This window comes from Salvelinus fontinalis, chromosome 13 (genome assembly GCF_029448725.1).
Source record: "Salvelinus fontinalis isolate EN_2023a chromosome 13, ASM2944872v1, whole genome shotgun sequence".
NCBI classification, from domain to species: domain Eukaryota; kingdom Metazoa; phylum Chordata; class Actinopteri; order Salmoniformes; family Salmonidae; genus Salvelinus; species Salvelinus fontinalis.
The window spans coordinates 21,989,532-22,015,921 of NC_074677.1; the positions used below are offsets into that span (position 1 = coordinate 21,989,532).

At 45.6% G+C, this 26,390-nt stretch overlaps 2 protein-coding genes across 4 annotated transcripts in view; one reads left to right on the forward strand and one right to left on the reverse strand.

The window, feature by feature from the left end:
- The window catches only part of LOC129868253 (serine/threonine-protein phosphatase 2A 55 kDa regulatory subunit B beta isoform), a 160,184-nt gene extending 151,823 nt beyond the window's left edge, over window positions 1-8,361 (forward strand). For all 3 annotated transcript variants that reach the window (XM_055942057.1, XM_055942058.1, XM_055942059.1), the window contains 5 exons: window positions 4,610-4,787; window positions 5,358-5,522; window positions 6,740-6,909; window positions 7,108-7,199; window positions 7,323-8,361. In XM_055942057.1, coding sequence (XP_055798032.1) covers window positions 4,610-4,787; window positions 5,358-5,522; window positions 6,740-6,909; window positions 7,108-7,199; window positions 7,323-7,602 — 885 coding nt within the window. In that variant the 3' untranslated portion in view covers window positions 7,603-8,361. The remainder of the gene's footprint in view (window positions 1-4,609; window positions 4,788-5,357; window positions 5,523-6,739; window positions 6,910-7,107; window positions 7,200-7,322) is intronic.
- Window positions 8,261-23,399, reverse strand: LOC129868252 (transcription elongation regulator 1-like). Its single transcript, XM_055942056.1, has 21 exons — window positions 23,300-23,399; window positions 22,349-22,574; window positions 22,010-22,162; window positions 21,459-21,714; window positions 20,990-21,253; window positions 19,749-19,811; window positions 17,263-17,457; window positions 17,041-17,147; window positions 16,832-16,917; window positions 15,310-15,473; window positions 15,155-15,230; window positions 14,093-14,231; window positions 12,976-13,065; window positions 12,655-12,773; window positions 10,980-11,130; window positions 10,647-10,811; window positions 10,232-10,414; window positions 9,776-9,955; window positions 9,457-9,540; window positions 9,178-9,278; window positions 8,261-8,929 (listed from the first exon to the last, which is right to left on the reverse strand). Exons 1-21 carry the CDS (start codon window positions 23,344-23,346, stop codon window positions 8,728-8,730), a joined length of 3,051 nt encoding a protein of 1,016 aa, XP_055798031.1. The 5' UTR covers window positions 23,347-23,399; the 3' UTR covers window positions 8,261-8,727.
- Window positions 23,400-26,390: the final 2,991 nt, after the last annotated feature.

Below are 26,390 nucleotides of genomic sequence, written 5' to 3' on the forward strand. Positions count from 1 at the left end.
TCTCTGTCTCTGTCTCTCTCTGTCTCTATTTGTCTCTGTCTCTCTCTGTCTCTCTCTCTGTCTCTCTCTCTGTCTCTCTCCCTGTCTCTCTCTCTGTCTCTCTCCCTGTCTCTCTCTCTGTCTCTCTCTCTGTCTCTATTTGTCTCTGTCTCTCTCTGTCTCTCTCTCTGTCTCTCTCCCTGTCTCTCTCTCTGTCTCTCTCTCTGTCTCTCTCTCTGTTTCTCTCTCTGTATCTCTCTCCGCTGAATATTTTGCTTTCCATTTCTCCATGCTGAGCCAATAGACCATTAGAGAATGAGGGATTATGACTGAGAACTGTAGAAATCTCATTCCAAGTCTCTGTGTGTGTGTGTGTGTGTGTGTGTGTGTGTGTGTGTGTGTGTGTGTGTGTGTGTGTGTGTGTGTGTGTGTGTGTGTGTGTGTGTGTGTGTGTGTGTGTGTGTGTGTGTGTGTGTGTGTGTGTGTGTGTGTGTGTGTGTGTGTCTCTCCGTGGGGAGACAGGCTGGGGGGGCATTTATCACTGCACAGACAGGATAAAATGTGGGTGTGTGTGCGCACACTGCCAGTGTGTGCACGTGCGTGTGCCAGTATGCGTGTGTGCATGTCTGTGATTGTGCATGTGTGTGTGTGTGTGTGAGGGCCAGTCTTAGTGAAGGTAGGGGTATGTGTGGGGGTTCCCTGGCGGGGGGCTGCAGGCTACAGCTGCTTCTCCTGTATGCTCTGTGAGGGTCGTTTACAAGCTCTCTGCTTCTAATGCTTTTGCAGCACGGACAGGTGAATCACAGAGAGACAGGTGAATCACAGAGAGACAGGTGAATCACAGAGAGACAGGTGAATCACAGAGAGACGGGGGGAATCACAGAGAGACAGGTGAATCACAGAGAGACAGGTGAATCACAGAGAGACAGGTGAATCACAGAGAGATGGGGGGATCACAGAGAGACAGGTGAATCACAGAGAGACAGGTGAATCACAGAGAGACAGCGGGATCACAGAGAGACAGGTGGATCACAGAGAGACAGGGGGATCACAGAGAGACAGGGGGATCACAGAGAGACAGGGGAATCACATAGAGACAGGTGAATCACAGAGAGACAGGGGAATCACATAGAGACAGGTGAATCACAGAGAGACAGGTGAATCACAGAGAGACAGGTGAATCACAGAGAGACAGGTGAATCACAGAGAGACAGGTGAATCACAGAGAGACAGGTGAATCACAGAGAGACAGGTGAATCACAGAGAGACGGGTGAATCACAGAGAGACGGGGGGATCACAGAGAGACAGGTGGATCACAGAGAGACAGGTGAATCACAGAGAGACAGGTGAATCACAGAGAGACAGGTGAATCACAGAGAGACGGGGGGATCACAGAGAGACGGGGGGATCACAGAGAGACAGGGGGATCACAGAGAGACAGGTGAATCACAGAGAGACAGGTGAATCACAGAGAGACAGGTGAATCACAGAGAGACAGGTGAATCACAGAGAGACAGGTGAATCACAGAGAGACGGGGGGATCACAGAGAGACAGGGGGATCACAGAGAGACAGGGGGAGGGTCTCTGTCAATAACACACGCAACACCTGCCAGCTCCACACAAATTAAGGAGTAGTCAGTGCTACTGGTTGACCTGTATACATTATAAACCTTATTTTGGTATCAAGATACACTACATGACCAAAAGTATATGGACACCTGCTCGTCGAACATCTCATTACTAAATCATCGGTATTAATATGGAGTTGGTCCCCCCCTGCTGCTATAACAGCCTCCACTCTTCTGGGAAGGCTTTCCACTAGATGTTGGAACATTGCTGCGAGAAGATGCTTCCATTCAGCCACAAAGGCATTAGTGATGTTGGGCTATTAGCCCTGGCTCGTAGTCGGCGTTCTAATTCATCCCAATGGTGTTCGATGGGGTTGAGGTCAGGGCTCTGTACAGGCTAGTCAAGTTTTTCCACACAGATCTTGACAAGCCATTTCTGTATGGACCTCACTTTGTGCGCGGGGCATTGTCATGCTGAAACAGGAAAGGGACTTCCCCAAACTGTTGGCGGCGAGTTTTACACCACTCTAGCCGACGCTTGGCATTGCGCATGGTGATCTTAGGCTTGTGTGCAGCTGCTCGGCCATGGAAACCCAATCCATGAAGCTCCCAACAAACAGTTATTGTGCTGACGTTGCTTCCAGAGGCAGTTTGGTACTCGCTAGTAAGCGTTGCACCTGAGGACAGATGATTTGCACGCGCTTCAGCACTCGGCGGTCTCGTTCTGTGAGCTTGTGTGGCCTGCCACTTTGCGGCTGAGCTGTTGTTGCTCCTAGACATTTCCACTTCACAATAACAGCACTTACAGTTGACCGGTGCAGCTCTAGCAGGGCAGAAATTTGATGAACTGACTGTTGGAAAGGTGGCATCCTATGACGGTGCCACATTGAAAGTCACTGAGCTCTTCAAAAAGACCATTCTGCTGACAATGTTTGTCTATGGAGATTGCATGGCGGTGTGCTCGATTTTATATAAAGTTGAAGTTGGTAGTTTACATACACTTAGGTTGGAGTCATTAAAACTCGTTTTTCAACCACTCCACACATTTCTTGTTAACAAACTATAGTTTTGGCAAGTCGGTTAGGACGTCTACTTTGTGCATGACACAAGTAATTTTTCCAACAATTGTTTACAGACAGATTATTTCACTTATAATTCACTGTATCACAATTCCAGTGGGTAAGAAGTTTACATACACCACACTACGGTTACATACACTACGGTTTGCAGCTGCACATGGGGACAAAGATCGTACTTTTTAGATACATTTTCTCTGGTCTGATGAAACAAAAATAGAACTGTTTGGCCATAATGACCATCGTTATGTTTGGAGGAAAAAGGGGGATGCTTGCAAGCCGAAGAACACCATCCCAACCGTGAAGCACGGGGGTGGAAGCATCATGTTGTGGGGGTGCTTTGCTGCAGTAGGGACTGGTGCACTTCACAAAATAGATGGCATCATAAGGAAAGAAAATTATGTGGATATTTTAAAGCAACATCTCAAGACATCAGACAGGAAGTTAAAGCTTGGTCGCAAATGGGTCCAAGCATACTTCCAAAGTTGTGACAAACTGGCTTAAGGACAACAAAGTCAAGGTATTGGAGTGGCCATCACAAAGCCCTGACCTCAATCCTATAGAAAATTTGTGGGCAGAACTGAAAAACCATTTGCGAACAAGGAAGCCTACAAACCTGACTCAGTTACACCAGCTCTGTCAGGAGGAATGGGCCAAAATTCATCCAACTTATTGTGGGAAGCTTGTGGAAGGCTACCCAAAACTTTTGACCCAATTTAAACAATTGAAATGCAATGCTACCAAATACTAATTGAGTGTATGTAAACTTCTGACCCACTGGGAATGTGATGAAAGAAATAAAAGCTGAAATAAATCTTTCTCTCTACTATTATTCTGCCATTTCACATTCTTAAAATAAAGTGATGATCCTAACTGACCTAAGACAGTGTATTTTACAAGGATTAAATGTCAGGAATTGTGAAAAACTGAGTGTAAATGTATTTGGCTAAGGTGTATGTAAACTTTAGACTTTAACTGTACCTGTCAGCAACGAGTGTGGCTGAAATAGCCAAATCCACTCATTTGAAGGGGTGTCCACATACTTTTGTATATATAGTGTATTTGAAACTGATTTTGGGGTTTTTGCCAATATGGCTGTAGATATGGCTGCATGCCTATATAGAAAATGTGAACATGTGTCACGTTCCTGACTTGTTTTCTCTTGTTTTTGTATGTGTTTAGTTGGTCAGGGCGTGAGTTGGGGTGGGCATTCTATGTTTTGTGTTTCTATGTTTAGGTCATTGGTAATTAGCCTTATATGGTTCTCAATCAGGGACAGGTGTTTGACGTTTCCTCTGATTGAGAACCATATAAATATAGGCTGTTCACACTGTTTGTTTGTGGGTGGTTGTCTTCCGTGTTTGTGTCTGTGCACCACACGGGACTGTTTCATTTGTTCGTTTGTTTGTGTAGTCTGTACCTGTTCATGCGTTCTTCGTGTATATGTAAGTTCTCTAGTTCAGGTCTGTCTACGTTTATTTGTTTTGTAGTTTGTTGAAGTATTTTCGTGTTTCGTCTTTACTTTAATAAATATCATCATGTCATGTCACAACGCTGCGCTTTGGTCCAATCCCTACTCCTCCTCTTCGGACGAGGACTTCATTAGCTGTGCTTGCTGATGCGTATATAGGATCATGTGGCATCAAGCCTCCTGCTGATTCCCCTGAGTTGGCGTTACATTAGTCTAAATTGCAAGGAGCATTCAAGGAAAAATCTAGAACATTTGTAGAGGAATGAGCCCTTGAACTGTGTGAGTGTGGCAGACGAGGCACTGCGCAGTGGGGGACTGGGTCTCTGTGGGGGCCCCCTGCCGTGTGGCGGGTGTGTAGGGGCCCCGGCTGAGATTTGCCATCATTAAGGGCCCCTACTCCCTGTGACAACATGGGGTTACTCATTATGGCTGTAGGAGCTCAGTCTGAGACATGAACAGCCAAATACTGGTTCTCTCTCTATCTCTCTCTCTCGCTCTCTCTCTCTCCCCCAGGTACCAGTGCTGCAGCCCATGGACCTGATGGTGGAAGCCACTCCCAGGCGAGTATTCTCCAATGCCCACACGTATCACATCAACTCCATCTCTGTGAACAGTGACTACGAGACCTACATGTCCACAGATGACCTGAGAATTAACCTGTGGAACCTGGAGATCACCAACCGAAGTTTCAGTATCCTTCTCTCAACAGACATAGACTGCTAGACTGATGGCTAAGGAGCTCATATTAAGAGGTTGTCTTACTTTGGATTTTCTTTCTTCTGTCTGTCTGTCATCTGCATCCCCTCCCAGAAGCCAACGAGGTCATCTTAAAACAGGAACACATCCCCATCGATCAACATTGATTTTCACTTTGAGGTTCCCTGTGGATCACAGATGAGATGCCCTATGGACAGCAGATTGGATGACTGAGCTGTGGGGCCCTGGGCACATATTGAGCTTCTTATTTACTGAGCCTCGTTACTCTATCAATCACAGTGCTGCTGGCGAACCAGCCTCTTGTCAGTTGTCACTGAGGGACCTGCTGTCATTTCCCTCACTCGGACCAGCGCTGGTTTTTGCTGTTCGTTTTTCTCAAGCTGTTTTATTGTTTTCATTTCTTTATTTTTTTCTTCTAATGGGTTGCTATGTTTTTCTCCTTTCCTTCTCTTGTCCAATAGTTAGTTTAAAGTCTCAAACTGTAAGCTGTGAATTGCATCAGTACTCCTCTATGTGGTTGAGTTCCTTCACCCCAACACCTCAGACATCGTGGACATCAAGCCGGCCAACATGGAGATGCTGACGGAGGTGATCACAGCAGCAGAGTTCCAACCCAACCAGTGTAACACCTTTGTTTACAGCAGTAGCAAGGGCTCCATCCGACTGTGTGACATGAGGGCCTCAGCACTGTGTGACAACCACTCCAAATGTAAGGCTGCCTCAGCCACATCCCAAACCACTCATATAGTGAATATTACCAGCAGGCTCTATTATAAGGGCCAGGAGTGTTTAGTTGACTAGGAAAACCTCTGGACCCGAGTTGTCCATGTACTGGTCAGGTCACATGATCAGAAAACCTCCTAGCCCTAAGCATAAGCAGTGTGTCTATCATAGGCTCTGAAGCTCCCGTGGCTACTTCTTTTCATTGCTACTGTTCCACTTAGTCATTTGCCTCACAGTGATCTAACGAGTATTTGTGTGATGGGACCCAGGTGAGTCCTGGCACAGTGGTCGGCAACGTAATGTCTTGCATGCTATATTTAGTTGAACTGATTTAAGCTGCAGGTCGACTTGTTTCTGTAAGACATTATTGGGAAATAAGATTGTTGAGGTGGAAATGGAGGGAAACAGGGAGCGCAGTGAGGCCAAGGGGGATTTTATCGATTTGTTTCCCCCTCCAGTGGTTTTTGCCATCTTTCCATGGACTAGTTCTATTTAAATGGTGGACCAAAAGTCCACAGGAGGCAGTGTGTATTCCTTCATGGCTCTGAGTTTATCCAAATCCCCAACAGTACCCACACACACACCCACAGTGATATTGATGTTTCAAGGTCAGTCAAGGCACCGTCCCTAAACCCCAAATCATAATTTTCCACCCTGCTGAACACATTGTCAGATCATAGACAGACAGGGGTTTATATAGGGAACAAAGTCACAGCCTTATTATAATTTTTCAATGGCACATGTCTTGCATTTAATATCTTCCACAAGCTCGCAGTATTTGTGTGTCCAACTATTGCCTGTTAAAAGCTTCATTTGCATTTAAAATCAGTTATCAGCTTGTTTGAGAGTGGATATGGATGGATCGACTCGTAAATAAGTTACATGGATTATCAGTTCCCATACGTGAATAATGATGTATTAATGTGTTTGCATTGAAAAATATGACCATTAACTACTTTATTAGTGAGGAATAAATGTCTGCTAACCTGAGAAATGGTTCTCTGCAACTAGACTCATAATTTCTCTATTTTTCACTTTGCATATTTAGCAGTTGTTTAACAGAGCCAGCCAATGGCATACAATATCTGGTGCAGTGTGAAAGTGATCCATCAACAAACTGAAGCTGGAAGCCAGAGAGAGTTGCTCCTCCAGTGGTTTTGGGCCAGACGTTAACACGTGGTCCTCTGTCTGTTCCCCCTGCAGTGTTCGAGGAGCCAGAGGACCCCAGTAACCGCTCCTTCTTCTCCGAGATCATATCGTCCATCTCAGACGTCAAGTTCAGCCACAGCGGGCGCTACCTGATGACACGGGACTACCTCACGGTCAAGGTGTGGGACCTCAACATGGAGAGCAAACCTCTGGAGACCTACCAGGTAGAGTATAGCACTCTCTCGTCACTTTTCTCTGGAAGTGCCAAAACCTTGAATACGCAATAGATCACATCGTTTTGAATGATTTCTGCATATTCTTGCTGGGCACCAAAGAAATGATGCATTGGAAACTACCAGAACCATATATGTATCTGAACATATGACTCTGGAAAATACATCTCAATGGACTTTCTGTTCCAGGTTCATGACTATCTGAGGAGTAAGCTGTGCTCCCTGTATGAGAACGACTGCATCTTCGACAAGTTTGAATGTGTCTGGAACGGGTCTGACAGGTCAGTCACAGCCACTGTTAGGATCAGTGTGACTGGATCTATTGATAGTGCACATCTATGTATGAATAGCTACGGTTGGATATATGGGATTGATGTGTACCCCCCACCCCTCTCTCTCCGCAGTGTGATCATGACCGGCTCGTACAACAACTTCTTCCGTATGTTCGACCGCAACACCAAGCGTGACGTGACCCTAGAGGCGTCGAGGGAGAACAGCAAGCCTCGGGCCATCCTGAAGCCCAGGAAGGTGTGTGTAGGGGGCAAGAGACGCAAGGACGAGATCAGCGTGGACAGCCTGGACTTCAGCAAGAAGATCCTGCACAGCGCCTGGCACCCCTCTGAGAACATCATCGCCGTGGCCGCCACCAACAACCTCTACATATTCCAAGACAAGGTCAACTAATGGATGGAGCAGCAGACCAGCATAGAGCCTCCTGACTGGCTGATCACACTCACCTGGGAGAGGGCCGCAAGGCTGGGAATCTCTGGCCGCACTGCAACTTGTGAAGAGACACAGACAACGTTGCAGCTCTCTTCTTTCGCTCCACCTCAGAGACTTGCACCCATGTTGTAAATCTAGGGTTGCCCTCGGCTGCAACCAGAACACTGAAGAACGATGGCTGTCAACATCTTTTGTTTGTCCATTTTAAAATGTTCACCCTCTTAAGTTGTTGCTGTAGTTTAAGGTTATGCACATAAATGCAGGGACGATACTTTTTTGTTCCTTAGAAGCTTTGCATTGGGGAGATGAACCAAGACTGGCTCATAACCTTTACATCCCTGAGATGGTGTGCCCTTTGACCTCTCTTGCCCCTTCCGTTTCATTCATTTATTATTTATCTTCATGAAGGTTTTAAAACATGCAGAGGAACCGATGTTACCGGGTAGTATTGATTAAAACAATGTAGCAAGCTTTTTGTTCCAATTTTTTAAAAGAACTTTACAAAATCTAATAAAAAAAAAAAGGTACATTAAATATTCATGTCTTTATTATGGGCTCAGTGATCCCGAGTTTAAACTTAAACATTTTAGATGAACTATTAACATATCACAGGACTGCATTGTTAAAAAAAGAAAAGTTGCTTTTATTCCAGTAAACATGTACAGAAAAAGCAACGCATCAAAATTAAACCACTGAGAATAAACGTTAACATTCAAACTGTACTGTGAGTCGGTCGATGTCAACGACACCCTAAAAACAGTTACTAAGGCCCGCGATGCCTTGAGTCACAGACACAGCAGAGTTCATCATTTACAGTTGTCTAACGTCATAGGTGGCTGCAGATGTATTACTACGCCGATCCCTGTGACCTCAGCTGAGCCAAAAGGTCAGATGTCAGGGGTTAGAGCAGTGGCACATCATCAGGCCCTGTAGAGAGGAGAGCCAGAGCTCTGCACTACTGACACTTTAATAAATACAAGGATGGATGTTCCAGGTTTACCACAAGGCATTAGGACATTACAGTTTAATACTGCACTAGAACAGGTGCAGGGCTGGTTCATGCTCAGCTTTTCTAGCAGTCTCTGGTCACTTGGTGGAGCGGCGCGTGGGCTCCGAGGCGGTGGGGGGAGGAGGGGGACCCCGGCGGTCCAGATCCTCGATGTAGAACATGAGGAGTTTTCTCCTCTCATCCGGGACACAGTCCAGCACCAGGTAACGCTTGTCATTCTGCAGAACCTTCTCCACGTCCTTCAGGTGCTGGTCGGACTCCAGGAGCAACTTCCGCGACCTGAGAGAACGACAACATGGGGGGGTCAGTAAAGAGGCAATGCAGATGGACCAATAGCACCTCCTACTGACTCAATTGATCTAATAATCGTTTAAAACTCCAGTTTTTAAAACTCTCCATTGTTTCCAACTCTCCAGCACACCTAATTTACACAAGTATAAATGCCCTTAAAATGAACCAACCTGTGATACATATTCACCCAGCTACCAGTGAAAGAATGTCACAATCCAGCCCGTTGCTGTACTCACCTGTACGTGATGAACTTGGTCTCTTTCAGAAGCGTTCTGAAGTCAGCTTTGGCTGTGATGTACTTGTCTTTGATGTAGTCTTCAAACTCCCTCTGTTTTTTCTACAAACCAAAAGAAGACGAACCGCTCAGCGTCTTTGCCCGGTGTTAACCGAGTACATGGGTGGCCGACTCAACCAGTAGAACACAGAGTACATGGGTGGCCGACTCAACCAGTAGAACACAGAGTACATGGGTGGCAGACTCAACCAGTAGAACACAGCAAGGTAAAAGGTCTTACTCTGTCACTACTGGAGAACTTGATACAGCGAGGATCCTCTTTAATGATCTTCTTCACCTCCTTCCACGTGGTGGTCAGTGTGATCTGTGGCGAACACTCAATCAAAGCACGTACTACCAAGTCATCCATCACAGGACAATACTCTATCTGAATGACATGCACACAGTATATGACTTGGAGGTTTACAGTACCACCTTTATATCAGCAGCATGTTAATACACTGATGGACTGCGGTGAGTTTACATTTAATGCATCTGTGTTGGTGTACATATATGCCCTGTAATGAGAGCGTAACACCAGCCCAAACGCTGTCTCTCACCATGACGGTCTCATCCAGTAGCTGTCTGAAGTTCTCCTTCTTCTTCTTGGAGAGCGCCTCCACGTGTTCGTTGAACAGTTTCTCCTTCTCGTCTCTCTCCAACAGAGAGGCGGACTCCCAGCGGTGGTCCTTACGCAGGTTACGCCGGGTGTCTGACCACGACGCGTCAGACGACCTCACCTGATCACAACACACCAGCAGCATTAAGACCTGGCACATGGTTCCTCGTCCACATGATACAAATCAGTGTACAAGTCTGGTCATTAACAAGGTCAATCTAAAAACCACGTTTCCTTTCTTGTCTCTGACCTGCCTGGCTGAGATGATCTTCCAGTGGCCATATCAAACTGGGTTTCATCTAAACAAATGTTTGGTTCACCCAGGTTCTCAGCTACAAATGTAGTCCTGTCGGTGCCTTATCGGGTAAACCAACTTCAGCGGATGGTGTGAGCTCACCATATCTGACATGAGGGCTCTGAAGTGCTGGATGGCTTCCTCCCTCTTATGCTGCTCCCGTTCTCTGTCGATCTCCTTGGTCTGCTCAGAGCGGGCCTTCTGCACCTCGCGCTCCCTCTCCCTCAGACTGGCCTCTATCCTGGCGGCACGCTCCAGCTCCTTCTCCTTATCCGAGTCCATGTTCTGGAGGCAGAGAGACACCATCAAAAACATTGTCATATACACAGAGGCATGCAATCATTACAGGCATCACGACAGGCATCACGACAGGCATCACGACAGCCATCACGTCAACAGGCTGAACAGCATCTAAGAGCGTGGCACTGAATGGGGTTAAATGTCAGATGACAAGCTGGAGTCGGTGAGTATATGGACAGTAAGGACAGCCTCTGAGGTGATATCCTGTTCCTCCCACCTTGGCCTGCTTGTCCACATACTGCTTGTAGAGTTCCTCTCTGGTGTTGGAGCTCTCCACAGCCTTGTAGCGAGGGTCTCCCTCCAGCCTGTCCTTCACCTTGCTCCAGCGCTGCCCTCCATCCAGCTGGTGGTCACCAAGCAACTCAAAGAAGTCCTGCTTCACCTGGGACAGAGACCAGGTTTACAATGGGGACATAGACACGATCAGATATTCCAAACGTTTCCAGGTTTCACTAAGCACACAATCCAGGTATGTAGTTACTTGTCCAGCATATCACTTCCTCAGGCTACTGTTTCCAGTGGCCATGGAGGTTTCCAGTCCAGCGCTCACCTTCTCTCCTCTGTTCTTGGAGTCCTCCTTCTCTTTCTTCTTGAGAGCGGTCATGAACTCGATAAAGATGGTCTCCCGGTCCTTCATCTTCTCTATGGCCTTGAACCGTGTGTCCTTGGCGTGCTTGGAGGCAAACTCACTGAACGTTGTCCTGAAACAAACACAGCAACTCTTAGTTCCCTGAGAGACACGAGCCACCCGACCGGTAACGTATTAACTAATCGCCTGACCGGTAACGCATTAACTAATCGCCCGACCGGTAACGTATTAACTAATCGCCTGACCGGTAACGTATTAACTAATCGCCTGACCGGTAACGTATTAACTAATCGCCTGACCGGTAACGTATTAACTAATCGCCTGACCGGTAACGCATTAACTAATCGCCCGACCGGTAACGTATTAACTAATCACCTGACCGGTAACGTATTAACTAATCGCCTGACCGGTAACGTATTAACTAATCGCCTGACCGGTAACGTATTAACTAATCGCCTGACCGGTAACGTATTAACTAATCGCCCGACCGGTAACGTATTAACTAATCGCCTGACCGGTAACGTATTAACTAATCGCCTGACCGGTAACGTATTAACTAATCGCCCGACCGGTAACGTATTAACTAATCGCCTGACCGGTAACGTATTAACTAATCGCCTGACCGGTAACGTATTAACTAATCACCAGACTGGTAACGTATTAACTAATCACCTGACTGGTAACGCTAACTAAACCACCTGACCGGTAACGCTAACTAAACCACCTGACCGGTAACGCTAACTAAACCACCTGACCGGTAACGCTAACTAAACCACCTGACCGGTAACGCTAACTAAACCACCTGACCGGTAACGCTAACTAAACCACCTGACCGGTAACGCTAACTAAACCACCTGACTGGTAACGCTAACTAAACCACCTGACTGGTAACGTATTAACTAATCACCTGACTGGTAACGTATTAACTAAACCACCTGACTGGTAACGCTAACTAAACCACCTGACTGGTAACGCTAACTAAACCACCTGACTGGTAACGCTAACTAAACCACCTGACCGGTAACGCTAACTAAACCACCTGACCGGTAACGCTAACTAAACCACCTGACCGGTAACGTATTAACTAATCACCTGACTGGTAACGTATTAACTAATCACCTGACTGGTAACGCTAACTAAACCACCTGACTGGTAACGCTAACTAAACCACCTGACCGGTAACGCTAACTAAACCACCTGACCGGTAACGCTAACTAAACCACCTGACCGGTAACGCTAACTAAACCACCTGACCGGTAACGCTAACTAAACCACCTGACTGGTAACGCTAACTAAACCACCTGACTGGTAACGTATTAACTAATCACCTGACTGGTAACGTATTAACTAATCACCTGACTGGTAACGTATTAACTAATCACCTGACTGGTAACGCTAACTAAACCACCTGACTGGTAACGCTAACTAAACCACCTGACTGGTAACGCTAACTAAACCACCTGACTGGTAACGCTAACTAAACCACCTGACTGGTAACGCTAACTAAACCACCTGACTGGTAACGTATTAACTAATCGCCTGACCGGTAACGTATTAACTAATCGCCTGACCGGTAACGTATTAACTAATCGCCTGACCGGTAACGTGTTAACTAGTGTTTGTAGTGAGGTCTGACCTGGCAGTGAGCTTGGCCTCCTCCATCATCTTCCTGAACTCGTCCTTACACTGCATCAGTTTATTCTTCTTCTCCTTCCTCTCCTCCTCAGCTCGGGTCTTCACATACTGGTCAAACACCTGCACAGGATCAGCAGACACGCATGGAACAACAGTTAGCATAAATAAAGAGAACTGGCAGATAACCCCTTGGAAAATACATATACCACCTGACTGCAGAGCTCTGATCTTTCCCTCAAAGGGAAACACAGCTCATAATATGACTGAATATGGAAACAAATAAAAACTAAAATGATAAATGAGTTCTGTTAGTGTACAATACCTGCTTTCTCTCTTTGGGGTTAAGCAGCAGGTATCGTGGATCAAACACTATCTTGTGCAGCTCTTTCTCCCACGTAGAGAACGCTGAGACCTGTGGGCACGGGGTCAGAGGGCGTGAGACCAGGCCAATCAAGGTGGGCTTCAACAATATTTACATAACACTTTCAGTCATCAGTCAAATTGATTTCCTTCGGGGGGAAAATAATCCCCCGTCGGCCCAATCAATCCCCCTCAAATCTAAAAGGGTTGGAATGAGTCACGTTTTACTCCTCAAACTAGTGACACCCAAAAGGAACAATGCAATTACAGCAGAGCAATGCAATAAAGGCCTGCATCACGCCTGCTGGTACTCTTGGAAAAGGCTCCAGAGAGCAGCCAGGCACCAATAACTCCCCTGCTTGGGAAGTTTCATACATTTTACAATCCAATTACTTTTATCTCTGCTTTGGATGCGTCAGAGTTGCAATATGGCTCTTTTGGTTCTGAACAACCGTTTCCAGGATAGAGACGTTGATACATTATTCATGTAATACAGAAACAGGAAGCTGAACACATGAAAGCTGATCCCAAATTAGAGGACATGACAACATAATGACATCAAGCTATTATCTACTCTGCATGCCAGTTTGTAAACAAGGAACATAAAGACCGCCATTGGCGGGGTAGGCCTGGAGACATATAGATCTGATGAATGTATTGGAAAAACCAAACACTGATCCATTACAGCATGTGCATGTCATTTAAAAAAAATAGATATCATTTTTTTTTTAAGTCACCATTATGTACAATAAATAGATATAAAATAATCTCTTCCCTACAAAGAATAGTGAAATGTTAAATTCTTAGTCTATCATTACAATTCAACACCATTATAGATATGCACATAACATGTTTAACTAACTTTTATGATTGTACTTTTTTGAAGTATGACCAAAACATAAACAGAAATGTACTTGTCAATCAACTGGGCATAAGATAGAGGTCAGGGATAGAGGCAGCAAGAACAGGAATAAAACACCAAAGACAAGGAGAAGTAACTTAAGAGTGTACCTTGGTGGGCTTCCATTCAGATTAATGTGTCTAACGTTACAGTATTGCGTTGGATTGAAGTGTTTTACCCCTCTCTTCAGCAGCATGTCCCTGAACTGTGTCATGCGCTTCTCCAGAGGCACGATGGCCCGCTCTCGGGCCGCCTTCAGCTCCGCCTCCATGGCTGCCTCTTTCTCAGAGTCCGCCTCTTTCATCACTTCCTCCTTCCTGCAAGCAGAGGGAAGACGTCAAGGCCCAGGCACAGGGGAGGGTGATAGACGGGGGGGGGGGGGGTAAGGGGGCTGGCCTGGGGTGCAACTTTACTTCTTCAATTGGGGAAATGATACAGTATGTTCTTCTATGTTCTCTACCCAGGTGTTCTGCTATACTTGACTGATCAATTACCGTCCATCTCTACCAAATGAGTGGACTCCAAATGATATAAGTTGGGTCTTGCACAGGTCCTACAGTTTATAAAGATTGAGAGGGGGAGGATTTGTCAAATACCTGACCACTGATATTCACGGTCTTGGATTGGTATTCAGTGTTCCATTATCACATATAGCTATGGCGAGACGGGGAGGTGAACGTCTTCATTTGCTCATTGGGGTTCCTAAAGCTGTAGTTCTAGAAGAAGGAGGTCAAGCAAGGTGGTTACCTTGGAGGCACATGTTGGCATCACCATGTGTTCTACAGGCCTTTTCCCTGAAAAATAGTCTCTTGTGCAACGGTACCAGTGTTTAGGGTAGCGGGAGAGGCAGGCTTGGAGGGCACTGATGGGAAACAGTGACTGATTGGGTAACCTAGACAGTGACCATCGATTGACCACTTTAACAGAACCAGTGAAGACATCATAGGCTTTACTAAGTCAGTACAAGCTGGGTTAAAAACTACTTCCCACAGAAAGAGTCCCTCCACCCCCAGAGGAAAATACAAATCAAGCAATTTAGGTTTCACGACCAAACACCCTAACTTAACCTTAAACTAAGAATTTAGATATTTTTAGCCCGAGTACATCATGGGTTGATTTCAATTTGTACATGCTGTTTTATCTGTTCAGACGATGAAGAATGACTGAGTGCTTTGTCATGCTGTTACTGCCCCCTAGTAAAGTGTGCTGGGCCCTTGGGTGGAGAGGACTGGGGACTTACTTCCTCTTCTTGGCCTTCACAGGCTCATCCTCCAGAGCTTCCTCTGCTGCCTGCTCCAGCTCCTCTTTGCTGATTCCTGAGGGAGAGAAGTGATGAGGCCATCGTCATGAACACCTACAGAGGCAGGATGAGAGTGTGTCTGTGTGTGGTCGTACCCAGCTTCCTGGTGGCGTCCTCCAGGCCTCTCTTATGAGGTGGTTCCTGGATGTTCTTGTCAACGTCGGCCCGTCCCACCAGCTCCTCTGGCCGGTCCCACATGGAGAGACGCGTGGTGGGGTTGTAGTAGAACACCCGCTCGTCACCGGTCCACACAATACACCTACACACACAAGTTCAATAGGGCACCAGGGCGTGTGACTGATGCAAGTTCCGCCTCCATACAACAGCACATAGCTCTGTTACCATCAGTGGCACATACGAGGGAGTGGCAGCTATTGGGTTAGTGGCCACGGGCTTGGCTTTCTGTTACATACCAGGGAGTGGCAGCTATTGGGTTAGTGGCCACGGGCTTGGCTTTCTGTTACATACCAGAGAGGGGCACCTATTGGGTTAGTGGCCACAGGCTTGGCTTTCTGTTACATACCAGGGAGTGGCAGCTATTGGGTTAGTGGCCACGGGCTTGGCTTTCTGTTACATACCAGAGAGGGGCACCTATTGGGTTAGTGGCCACAGGCTTGGCTTTCTGTTACATACCAGGGAGTGGCAGCTATTGGGTTAGTGGCCACGGGCTTGGCTTTCTGTTACATACCAGGGAGTGGCAGCTATTGGGTTAGTGGCCACGGGCTTGGCTTTCTGTTACATACCAGAGAGGGGCACCTATTGGGTTAGTGGCCACAGGCTTGGCTTTCTGTTACATACCAGGGAGTGGCAGCTATTGGGTTAGTGGCCACGGGCTTGGCTTTCTGTTACATACCAGAGAGGGGCACCTATTGGGTTAGTGGCCACAGGCTTGGCTTTCTGTTACATACCAGGGAGTGGCAGCTATTGGGTTAGTGGCCACGGGCTTGGCTTTCTGTTACATACCAGGGAGTGGCAGCTATTGGGTTAGTGGCCACAGGCTTGGCTTTCTGTTACATACCAGAGTGGCAGCTATTGGGTTAGTGGCCACGGGCTTGGCTTTCTGTTACATACCAGGGAGTGGCAGCTATTGGGTTAGTGGCCACGGGCTTGGCTTTCTGTTACATACCAGAGAGGGGCAGCTATTGGGTTAGTGGCCACAGGCTTAGCTTTCTGTTACATACCAGGGAGTGGCAGCTATTGGGTTAGTGGCCACGGGCTTGGCTTTCTGTTACATACCAGAGTGGCAGCTATTGGGTTAGTGGCCACAGGCTTGGCTTTCTGTTACATACCAGGGAGTGGCAGCTATTGGGTTAGTGGCCACGGGCTTGGCTTTCTGTTACATACCAGAGTGGCAGCTATTGGGTTAGTGGCCACAGGCTTGGCTTTCTGTTACATACCAGGGAGTGGCAGCTATTGGGTTAGTGGCCACGGGCTTGGCTTTCTGTTACATACCAGAGAGTGCCAGGTATTGGATTAGTGGCCACAGGCTTGGCTTTCTGTTACATACCAGGGAGTGGCAGCTATTGGGTTAGTGGCCACGGGCTTGGCTTTCTGTTACATACCAGGGAGTGGCAGCTATTGGGTTAGTGGCCACGGGCTTGGCTTTCTGTTACATACCAGGGAGTGCCAGGTATTGGGTTAGTGGCCACAGGCTTGGCTTTCTGTGCTGCTTTCTCCTCTTCAGTCATCTCCTCCTCCTTAACCTGCTCAATGAAAGGAATACAACTTTTATTAAGGTAGATGACATTAATAATAGACCGTTTGAAATGATAAAATACAGGCCAGAATGATGTGTGACTAGTAGATGGCTCCAGGTCTCCTCTCACCTCCTTCACCTCCTTAGGGAGCTCTATTTTAGGCTGTTCATCCTCCATCTCCATAGCCTCCTCCTCCAGGGCCTGCTGTCTCTCTTTGGCCTTCTCCGCCTCTTTCTCTACAGGAGAGGAAAAATTCACACACATTAGATATGCAACATCTAATATCTCACTTAATCAGTCGAGCATGAATGCTAGCTGGTTGGAGAGATCCAAAGCTTTAAGTAGACCAACCCTTCTCCCGTAGTTCCTGGGGTTTGTCCCAGGTGGACTCCAGTGTGCGGTTGTTGTAGTAGTAGGTTTTCCCGTCAGCCGTTTTGTACTCAGACCACTCTGGGAACTGGAGGCCTGACAAGGCGGGCGCCGCCAGGGCCAACTGAGGGTGGTGCATCATGGGAACAAGAGGAGGGCCCATGCCAGGCAGCATACCTGTGGAAGGTCAAATACACACAGAATACTTCTTAAGACACATTCATGTCTGATAAACCCATTCTACTGCACATCTAAACAAAGCAAGGGGCGGGTAGGGCATCTACTTCCATTTGGGTAAAAGGGTCCAAAAGGAAAATGCGGTGTTATTGAGGACGTACAGTGCCTTCAGAAAGTATTCAGACCCCTTGACTTTTTCCACATTTTGTTACGTTACAGTCTTATTCTAAAATGTATTAAATATATATATATATATATATATATATATATATATTGTTTGCAATCTACACACAATACCCCATAATAACCAAGTGAAAATAGATTAAGAAATGTTTGCAAATTACGTTATTTACAGAAGTATTCAGACCCTGTTATGAGCCTTGAAATTGAGTTTAGGTGCATCCTGTTTCCATTGATCATCCTTGAGATGTTTCTACAACTTGGAGTCCACCTGTGGTAAATTAAATTGATTGGACATGATTTGGAAAGGGGCACACCTGTCTTTATAACATCCCACAGTTGACGGTGCATGTCAGAACAAAGAAACAAGCCATGAGGTCGAAGGAATTGTCCGTAGAGCTCCGAGACAGGATTGTGTCAAGGCACAGATCTCAGGGAAGGGTACCAAAACATTTCTTCAGTATTGAAGATCCCTAAGAACACAGTGGCCTCCAATATTCTTAAATGGAAGAAGTTTGGAACCACCAGGACTCGTCCTAGAGCTGGCCGCCCGGCCAAACTGAGCAATCGGGGTAGAAGGGCCTTGGTCAGGGAGGTGACCAAGAACCCGATGGTCACTATGACAGAGTTCTAGAGTTCCTCTGTGGAGATGGGAGAACCATCCAGAAGGACAACCATCTCTGCAGCACTCCACCAATCAGGCCTTTGTGGTAGAGTGGCCAGATGGAAGCCACTCCTCAGTAAAAGGCAAGACAGCCCACTTGGAGTTTGCCAAAAGGCACCTAAAGACACTCAGACCAAGAGAAACAAGATTCTCTGGTCTGATGAAACCAAGAATAAACTCTTTGGCCTGAATGCCAAGCGTCACGGCTGGAAGAAACCTGGCACCATCCCTACGGTGAAGCGTGGGTGGCAGCATCATGTTGTGGGGATGTTTTTCAGAGGCAAGGACTGGGAGACTAGTCAAGATTGAGGGAAAGATCAACGGAGCAAAGTAGTGAGATCCTTGATGGGGCTGGGGCGAAGGTTCACCTTCCAACAGGACAATGACCCTAAGCACACAGCTAAGACAACACAGGAGTGGCTTCGGGATAAGTCTCAATGTCCTTGAGCCCGATCGAACATCTCTGGAGACCTGAAAATAGCTGTGCAGCAATGCTTCCCATCCAACCTGACAGAGCTTGAGAGGATCTGCAGAGAAGAATGGGAGAAACCTCCCAAATACAGGTGTGACAAGCTTGTAGCATGATGTGTAAATGTGATAAATCATTATTTTTAGTTATTTCTTGCAAAATTTTCAGAAAACCTGTTTTTGCTTTGTCATTATGGGGTAGTGTGTATAGATTGAGGAATTATTCTTTTTTGTATACATTTTAGAATAAGGCTGTAATGTAACAACATTTGGAAAAGTTAAGGGGTCTGAATACTGAATGCACTGCAAGTATTTTAGAGCCCATGAGAATTCACCTGAAATATAAAGGTCTTAGTTCCAATACTTTGACCTCATTTTCAAATTGTAAATATAGGGCCTTCTCTGCTTAGCCTTGAGTACACAGGTACCATCTAAAACTGAGCCACTGAGATGTTACCAAAAACACACAAGGCATGCCACAAGAAGAAAATGATTATCAAATGACCATACAACATTAATAAAATGTGAATTTCCTGTACTAAAGGGAAAATAACCTAACCTAAAATAGGTGTGTTGCCTGTCAAAACAAGGACCTATATACCAGTGACTAAATTACCACTCAAAAATCGAACCCTGCAAAGAGTAACCTAGCTAAAAACAGTATAACGGTGACAGTACTGACAAGTCCACATTGCGGTATTGTCCAAACATCTATTGGTTGTTCAACACTATACAAGATCCAAAATGCCTCCTTCCCAAATCTCCTCTTTAAAAAAAGCATTTAACACAAGACAGAAAGTCCTAAAATATGTCTAACTTACTAATGTTGAAGAAATAAAACTACAAAAAAAATCAACAGTAATATTCCACATTGTTTGGCGGTGCCAAAAGAGCCCAAAAATTATAAGCATAATTTTCACAACAAATCTCTAACATGCCATCTAACAGAATAGTGAGTGGAGATGTTTGAAAGAATTACCGTTATGGTTGGGGGAGACTGTCTTTATATAGGGACCACCTACTATCTGCATCATTGCTACACCTGCAAGAACGGACAAGCAAGCATTGTGTTGAACACAGGAGGAAAGAGGTGCAAGCTGCCAGGGCAGATCAGACACAGATTAACATATTAAAACTAGGCCCACAACCACTATCACTTTGATAACAACATGTAGTATTATCTCCCTGGTAACAACCAGATGGATGAATAAAGTGCTGATTAGGTTATGTAGATGTGCAAAGTATTGAATTAAAATTATATATATATATTTTTTTTTTAACAAAACATTTAAAGCTGCAATGTGTAACTTTTTGGATGACCCAACCAAATTCACATAGAAATATGAGATAAAGATCTAAAATTCTCATTGAAAGCAAGTCAAAGAAGCAGTAGATCTGTTCTGTGTGTGCTATTTCTACGCTTCCCGCTCTTAAGTTTGGTTTTTGCGCCTTTTACTTTCGTTTTTTTCAACACCAGTTTCAAACAGCTGAAAATACAATATTTTGGGTTATTGAAAAGACATTTCACAGCGGTTTAGATGGTACATTGACTCTCTGAACTAGACATTACTTGTTTTGTCACAAACTGAAATTAGGCAAACTATTAGAATTTTAGCAACCAGGAAAATGGCGGGAGGGTTTTCTGCATATTGCACCTTTAAATTAATAAAAATTGCAAAGTGAGTCAACAAAAACGCCCTATTTCTTTATAGGACATCGTCTCAAAGGCATTTTAATTTTCTCCAGCATTTGTTTTCTCCAGACGACTAACTGACCCTTTTCTGAACATGGGCAATGCTGCCATCTATCTACAGGACTAAAAGTGACTTGTTTCTCCAATAACTACAGTGCAAGAATAAACAAAATGTCAAAGAGCTGAATGTGGAGTTGTGTGGAATAAGTTTTAAAATTAAAAAAAAAACTACAAATACAAGTTCTGATTAGCTTATTTCTCTCTCCAACCATGACCGAGACCATTCTACCTCCACAATTATTAGTTTAATCTATTACTTTTAATAGATTAAACTGAATACACTCAACACTGCTTTGGATAAGAGTGTCTGCTAAATGACTAAAATATAAAATGTACAGGAATAAAAATAAGACCTAACGTTAAGATGACAAAGAAATGAAGAGATGACTAATGACAGTATGGAAAGGGGTGGAGGGTCAGTAATGTTAAGGGAGGTAGAGAGGTTTGGGATGAGTAGAGTGTCTTACCGGGCAGTGGGATATGCATGCCTGGTAGAGGCACCCTGAAGGGGTGCATGACCCCTGGGGGGAAGCCTGGGATGGTGGCTGTGGTGTGAGGCTGGGACATGGTGTGGTGGGGCAGGCCAGTCGGGAGACTTTGGGGCAACAGGGACATAGTCTGGACTGGTGTCACTGAGGATGGCACTGTGGTTACACTGACCACTGCCATGGTGGTCACTCCCACACTGGAGGGGACGGAGGACACAGGCTGCAGATCTGTAGCAGCAGAAGCTGGACAAAGACCAGCAGAGTGTTACAACACAGTCTGGACATATAGTAAAACTAACAATAGACAAGCAGAAAACTACTCATTTCCAACTTTGTGATCTTCACTAAATCAGTCTTATTTTGTCATACCAAGAGGATTTCTAACCATCAGACCTGTCCAGAGAACTAAAACAAGATCCAGATGTCCATTTCTCAGTGCTGTACTCACTAGTGATGGTCTGGGACAAAGAAGAGGTGGTGTTGGTGTCTGGGCTGGTACTCATGGTATGAGACTGGGAAGGTGCCTGTGTGGACACTGGAGAGGGTGTGGCAGCTGTAGTGCTGGCTGCAGTGCTGCTATTGGAGGAGGCTCCTGTTCCAGCCGGGGTCACCATCATAGGGTTGAGTTCTGACTGCTGGATCACCTTGACCCCTTCAGGTTTGCTCCAGGCTGACTCTCGAGTCCTGGCGTTGTAGTAGTACGCCTAGGTGGAAACAGGGAAATATTCATTCAGATAGGTTCAAATAGAGAACTACCGTAACATCTCAATTAAAGGAAAAATTAACCCATTGTGAATGTTATATAGTTTCTGTGCATCTAAGTGATGATCTATAGCAGGCAGAAATACAGCCTGGATGCAAAACTAGACATACCGGCTGTATTTCTGCTTGCTTGGACGGCAATAGCTCCAATACACATGAAAACACTCAGAGATGCACAAAAATAATAACACATTCAAATGGGTCAATCTTTCCTTTAAGTAAGAGGCCATTCTCTACCTTTCCCTCAGGTGTCTTGTTCTCCACCCAGATCTCCTCAGTAGGGGGCAGAGTATGAGCTCCAGCAGCAGGAACTGGGGGCATCCCAGGGGGGAATAGCATCCCTGGGGGTGGGGGCATGCTGCCCATCGGCGGGGGCATAAAAGGAGGTCTCTGAAATACACACACAAAAAATGCATTCAAATATCAAGCCTTTAATTATTGCAATGCAGTCTAAGATTTTCAGACTCTCAATGCATTCATACCTCTGACAAACCAAATGTGTAACAGTCACATTCTATAGAAAAGATGGATGGATCCAATGGTAGAAATTATCCCTTTCATCTCTGACAGGTGTACCTGTAGGTGAGGGGGTCCGAGTGGTGGGGGCATGCCTCCTGGTGGGGGTATGGGTGGCATGCTGGGGTCAAACGGCGGACGCCCAAACAGTGGCCCCCGTGGTGGAGGCCCTCTCATCATACCGAAGGGGGGAGGTGGAGGTCTGAGCAGTGGGGGTGGACCACGCATCACTGGGGTTGGAGGAGGAGCAGGGCCGCGGAAACGCAGCGTCTGCTGCTGCGCCATCCTAGAAACAAAACAAATGGACCTGGCTCATGAACCAAATCAAAATAACGATCTAACTACACAACATCGAGTTGCTATATCTACTCGCTTGCTATCTTCCCCTTTCCCAGCTGATTGTTTGCAACATAGGATAACGTTAGTGACCCCACACAAAATCATGATTCATGTTATCAGGCTAACGTTAGCTAGCTAAATTATGTTACAGTCTAACTAGCTAAACATTACTTGTTGGGCTCAAACGATGCAATCAAGTTATGATCCTAAGTTAGTTCAATTTGACAGTCTCACTGACTAACTTTAGCTAGCTACCTACATAAACTGCTAATACCCACATGAACACACTAACCGTAGCTAGCAAATGTGTACTGGTAATACGCACATCAACACAGTGTAGTGTACACTAGTTAGTTAGCTACCTAATGTAACGCTAGTTACGATAACTAGCTAGGTTGCTAATGTTATGCAATTTAAATCAACGCGCAGCTAGCTAAATAGCATCATAGTTTAGAAAAATCCACGAGTCAGGAGGGAGTCTAGCTAATGATGTTAGCTGCTAGCGTGGCCACATTGAATAGTCAGCACCGAATGCACTAGTCGTCTGCAGCGCATGTAACAAATCAGACATTGGGAGGACACGTTCACCTTCATGTCAAACTAGCTAACAACCGTAGAAAACAGTACTTCTGAAAAATATGATTCACTTGGCTTTATTCGCTATCACCTCACCTGTTGTCGTTAAACACAATACTTTCACCGTCTCCGTGGTCCGCCATTACAGAAAAATGAAACGACTCTTCCTGGAAACGCCTCCGCACACAAACTTTTACACAACATTGGCCAAATGCCCTATCGATCATACTATACGCCCGTCATTTAGAAAATCTGATTGGATGACAAAATAGTCGCCATCGTCTGCCCAGAGGGCTCTCCGTCCAGCCAACTGTGATGTCTTTGTTCAGTTAGGACTTTCCTAACTATTGATGGATAACATTTTCAAAACAGATGGCCAGACAGGCAACTGTACCATAACCTCATTTACATTTACTAAGAAACATGCATCATTGCATAGTTACATGCAAGTTATTAACAACATTGGATGCACAGTATTTGCTGTACTTGTGTAAAAATGGCCACTCTGCATGTATTATTGGTTCATTGGCATTTGTATCTGATTTCTATACAAAGAGCACAGTACTCTGAATAGGCCAGTAGTACCTATGTCTATGCCTGGACTCTCAGTCTGCATAAAACCAGCAAAGCACCCCCTTCTCCTTATAAACTAGGTATTTGTAGAACAAAAAAGGCATAAATAAATAGACTTCCTATTAAACACCTTAAAATACTGCAAAATGTAATCTTGTACAGAGCAGAGATCAATCTCATAAAACAGTATTTATCTTTAAAAAACAAATGACTTCAGAATAACAGTAACTATTAATTTATTTTTAGATCAAAACTTCTTGGGGTGTTTATATACAACACAATGTACTGATTCACTGAATCAACAAATTGTCTCTAACAGAGATTTTACTAAAGGATGTCACTTTGGTTTGATCCTAGAGAATTCTCATCACGTGTACTTCTTCCTCGTCCTCCTCATTGGTGACTTGGACCTCTTAGACACTGGCAGGGTTCTCTGGCGCAGAGTTGGTGAAGATGTTCTCCAGGTCATGCACATCCAGTGGTGGGACCTAACCCAGGAGCTCAGAGGTAGTAGGGGTCTACCTTTGACCTTGACATCTCTGCCCCGCCGAAACGGTTAGTCTCTGTTGGGAAGGGAGAACGTGGACTCGTGCTGATCGTAGTTGTCATCATAGGAGTAGCCTGGAGTAGACATAGGATTAATCATGGGGTTGGAGAACTCCTGGGGTTGGAGAACTGGGTAGGAGTATGGGAGTGTGGGTTGTGTGGGTCGTGTGGGTAATGTGGGTAAACAGCATGCTTTGCTTACCCTGGTGGATAAAACTGGGGTCCAGACATGAAGTAGGGCGGAGAAAATGGGAAGCGAGGGGTGGGGAAGAGGCCCACCGGATGTGGCATGGGAGATGGAGGATACATGTCTGGGTAAGTCAGGTTAGAGAGTGGTATTTGGAGACATCTGGAGCTGGATGGCATGATTGTAGAGAGAATCACACTGGCAGAATTGTAGTATGCCTGTTGACTGCTGATTTTCCTGGGTTTGAGAGCTTCTTCAAGGTTGCTGCCAGAGTGTCTGGCTTCACGCTTGCGTTCTCCAGGCTTACCACCAGAGGTAGTGGCTGTTGGGTGGGGATGTGGGCAGGCAGTAGTCTGGAAGAATATGGAGACTGGGCTGGTACTCAGAGGCTGCTGCTGTATCACCCTCGACATCAGAGCCTGGGGGAAGACCAAACCAAAACAACTACTGTATTAATCTTCATACTGCAATGTATTATTACAGTTCACTGTTATAGCAGCTACTGTGGCTCCTGAGGGGCGCAGCGGTCTAAAGCACTGCATCTCAGTGCAAGAGGTGTGACTACAGTCCCTGGTTCAAATCCAGGATGTATCACACCCGGCCGTAATTGGGAGTCCCATAAGGCGGCGCACAATTGGCCCAGCATCGTCTGGGGTAGGCCGTCATTCTAAATAAGAATTTGTTATTAACTGGCTTGGCTAGTTAAATAAAGGTTAAATAAAATGTTAGTTTTTTAAAATAATGCCATCCATCTCTATTAAAACATGAACTGTAGTTTTAGATTTGTCATGTTGATAAAAGTGTGTTTTTATAGTCTGTGTAAGTTGTATGGAGAGACTAAAATCTGTACGTTTATGTTTTTTTATACTTGTGCACTAAATGAAAGTGTGTCTGGTGAGGGATAGCCAGACAGTGATCTATTGCTTTATCTGCAGCCCGTGTGTATGCAACAGAGGAGCTGGTGGTATTGGTGACCATTGTCATCACGGTCATGGGACAAGACTACGCCCCAGGAACACTTGTCCCTGCAGAGCAGCAGGACGGTTGAGGGGTGAAGGACATCACGGTCATGGGACAAGACTACGCCCCAGGAACACTTGTCCCTGCAGAGCAGCAGGACGGTTGAGGGGTGAAGGACATCACAGAAGCGTAGCACTTTCTTTTTCCAGGTCTGGGCTGATAGATCCAACCGGTGATGATTATGGGTGAAGATTGTGAATACACAATTGAGATGCAAGTAAAGGTCAGTTATATGAATTTTGAAATATGATAAATATATGAAACAATAATTATACATGTTTAAATGGACTTGAATGGTGTGAGTAAGTAGACAGCCTGCGCTATGTTGACGTGCTTTCTCATAGTAGGGCCTCTTCTCTTCCTCAGTGAGCTTGCTCCACTCTGCTCCTAGCTGCACACTGACGTCTGGATTGTTGGCTGTTGGGTTGGACTTGGACAGGCCTGTGGATTCTCGCTCAGACCATGAACACATTCATAGGCTTCTTGATATAGCCATTTCTGTGTATTCTCCATGTTACTTCCACATTTTCTAGAAGGAAAATGTTCACATAGATTATTGGTTTGTGAATGAACTTAATAGGTGACTATGGTGTGCTGAAAAGTATAAACCGTCCGTATGTATAATTTAGGTAAGCTCGTATTCATACCTGCGTCTGATGGTGGCATGGTGAGATTCATCCCTCTAGTGTTCACCTTCATGTCTGGAGGTGGTGGACCATTCACCTGAACAGCTGGTGGGTATGGAACTTTACTGAGCGTTATGGCTTTACCATCCAATACTGTGAAGGTCATCCCATTTTTGTGGACAACATGGATCGGTTTGGAAAAGTCTATAGTGGGAGCTGCAGGTGGACATCCTTG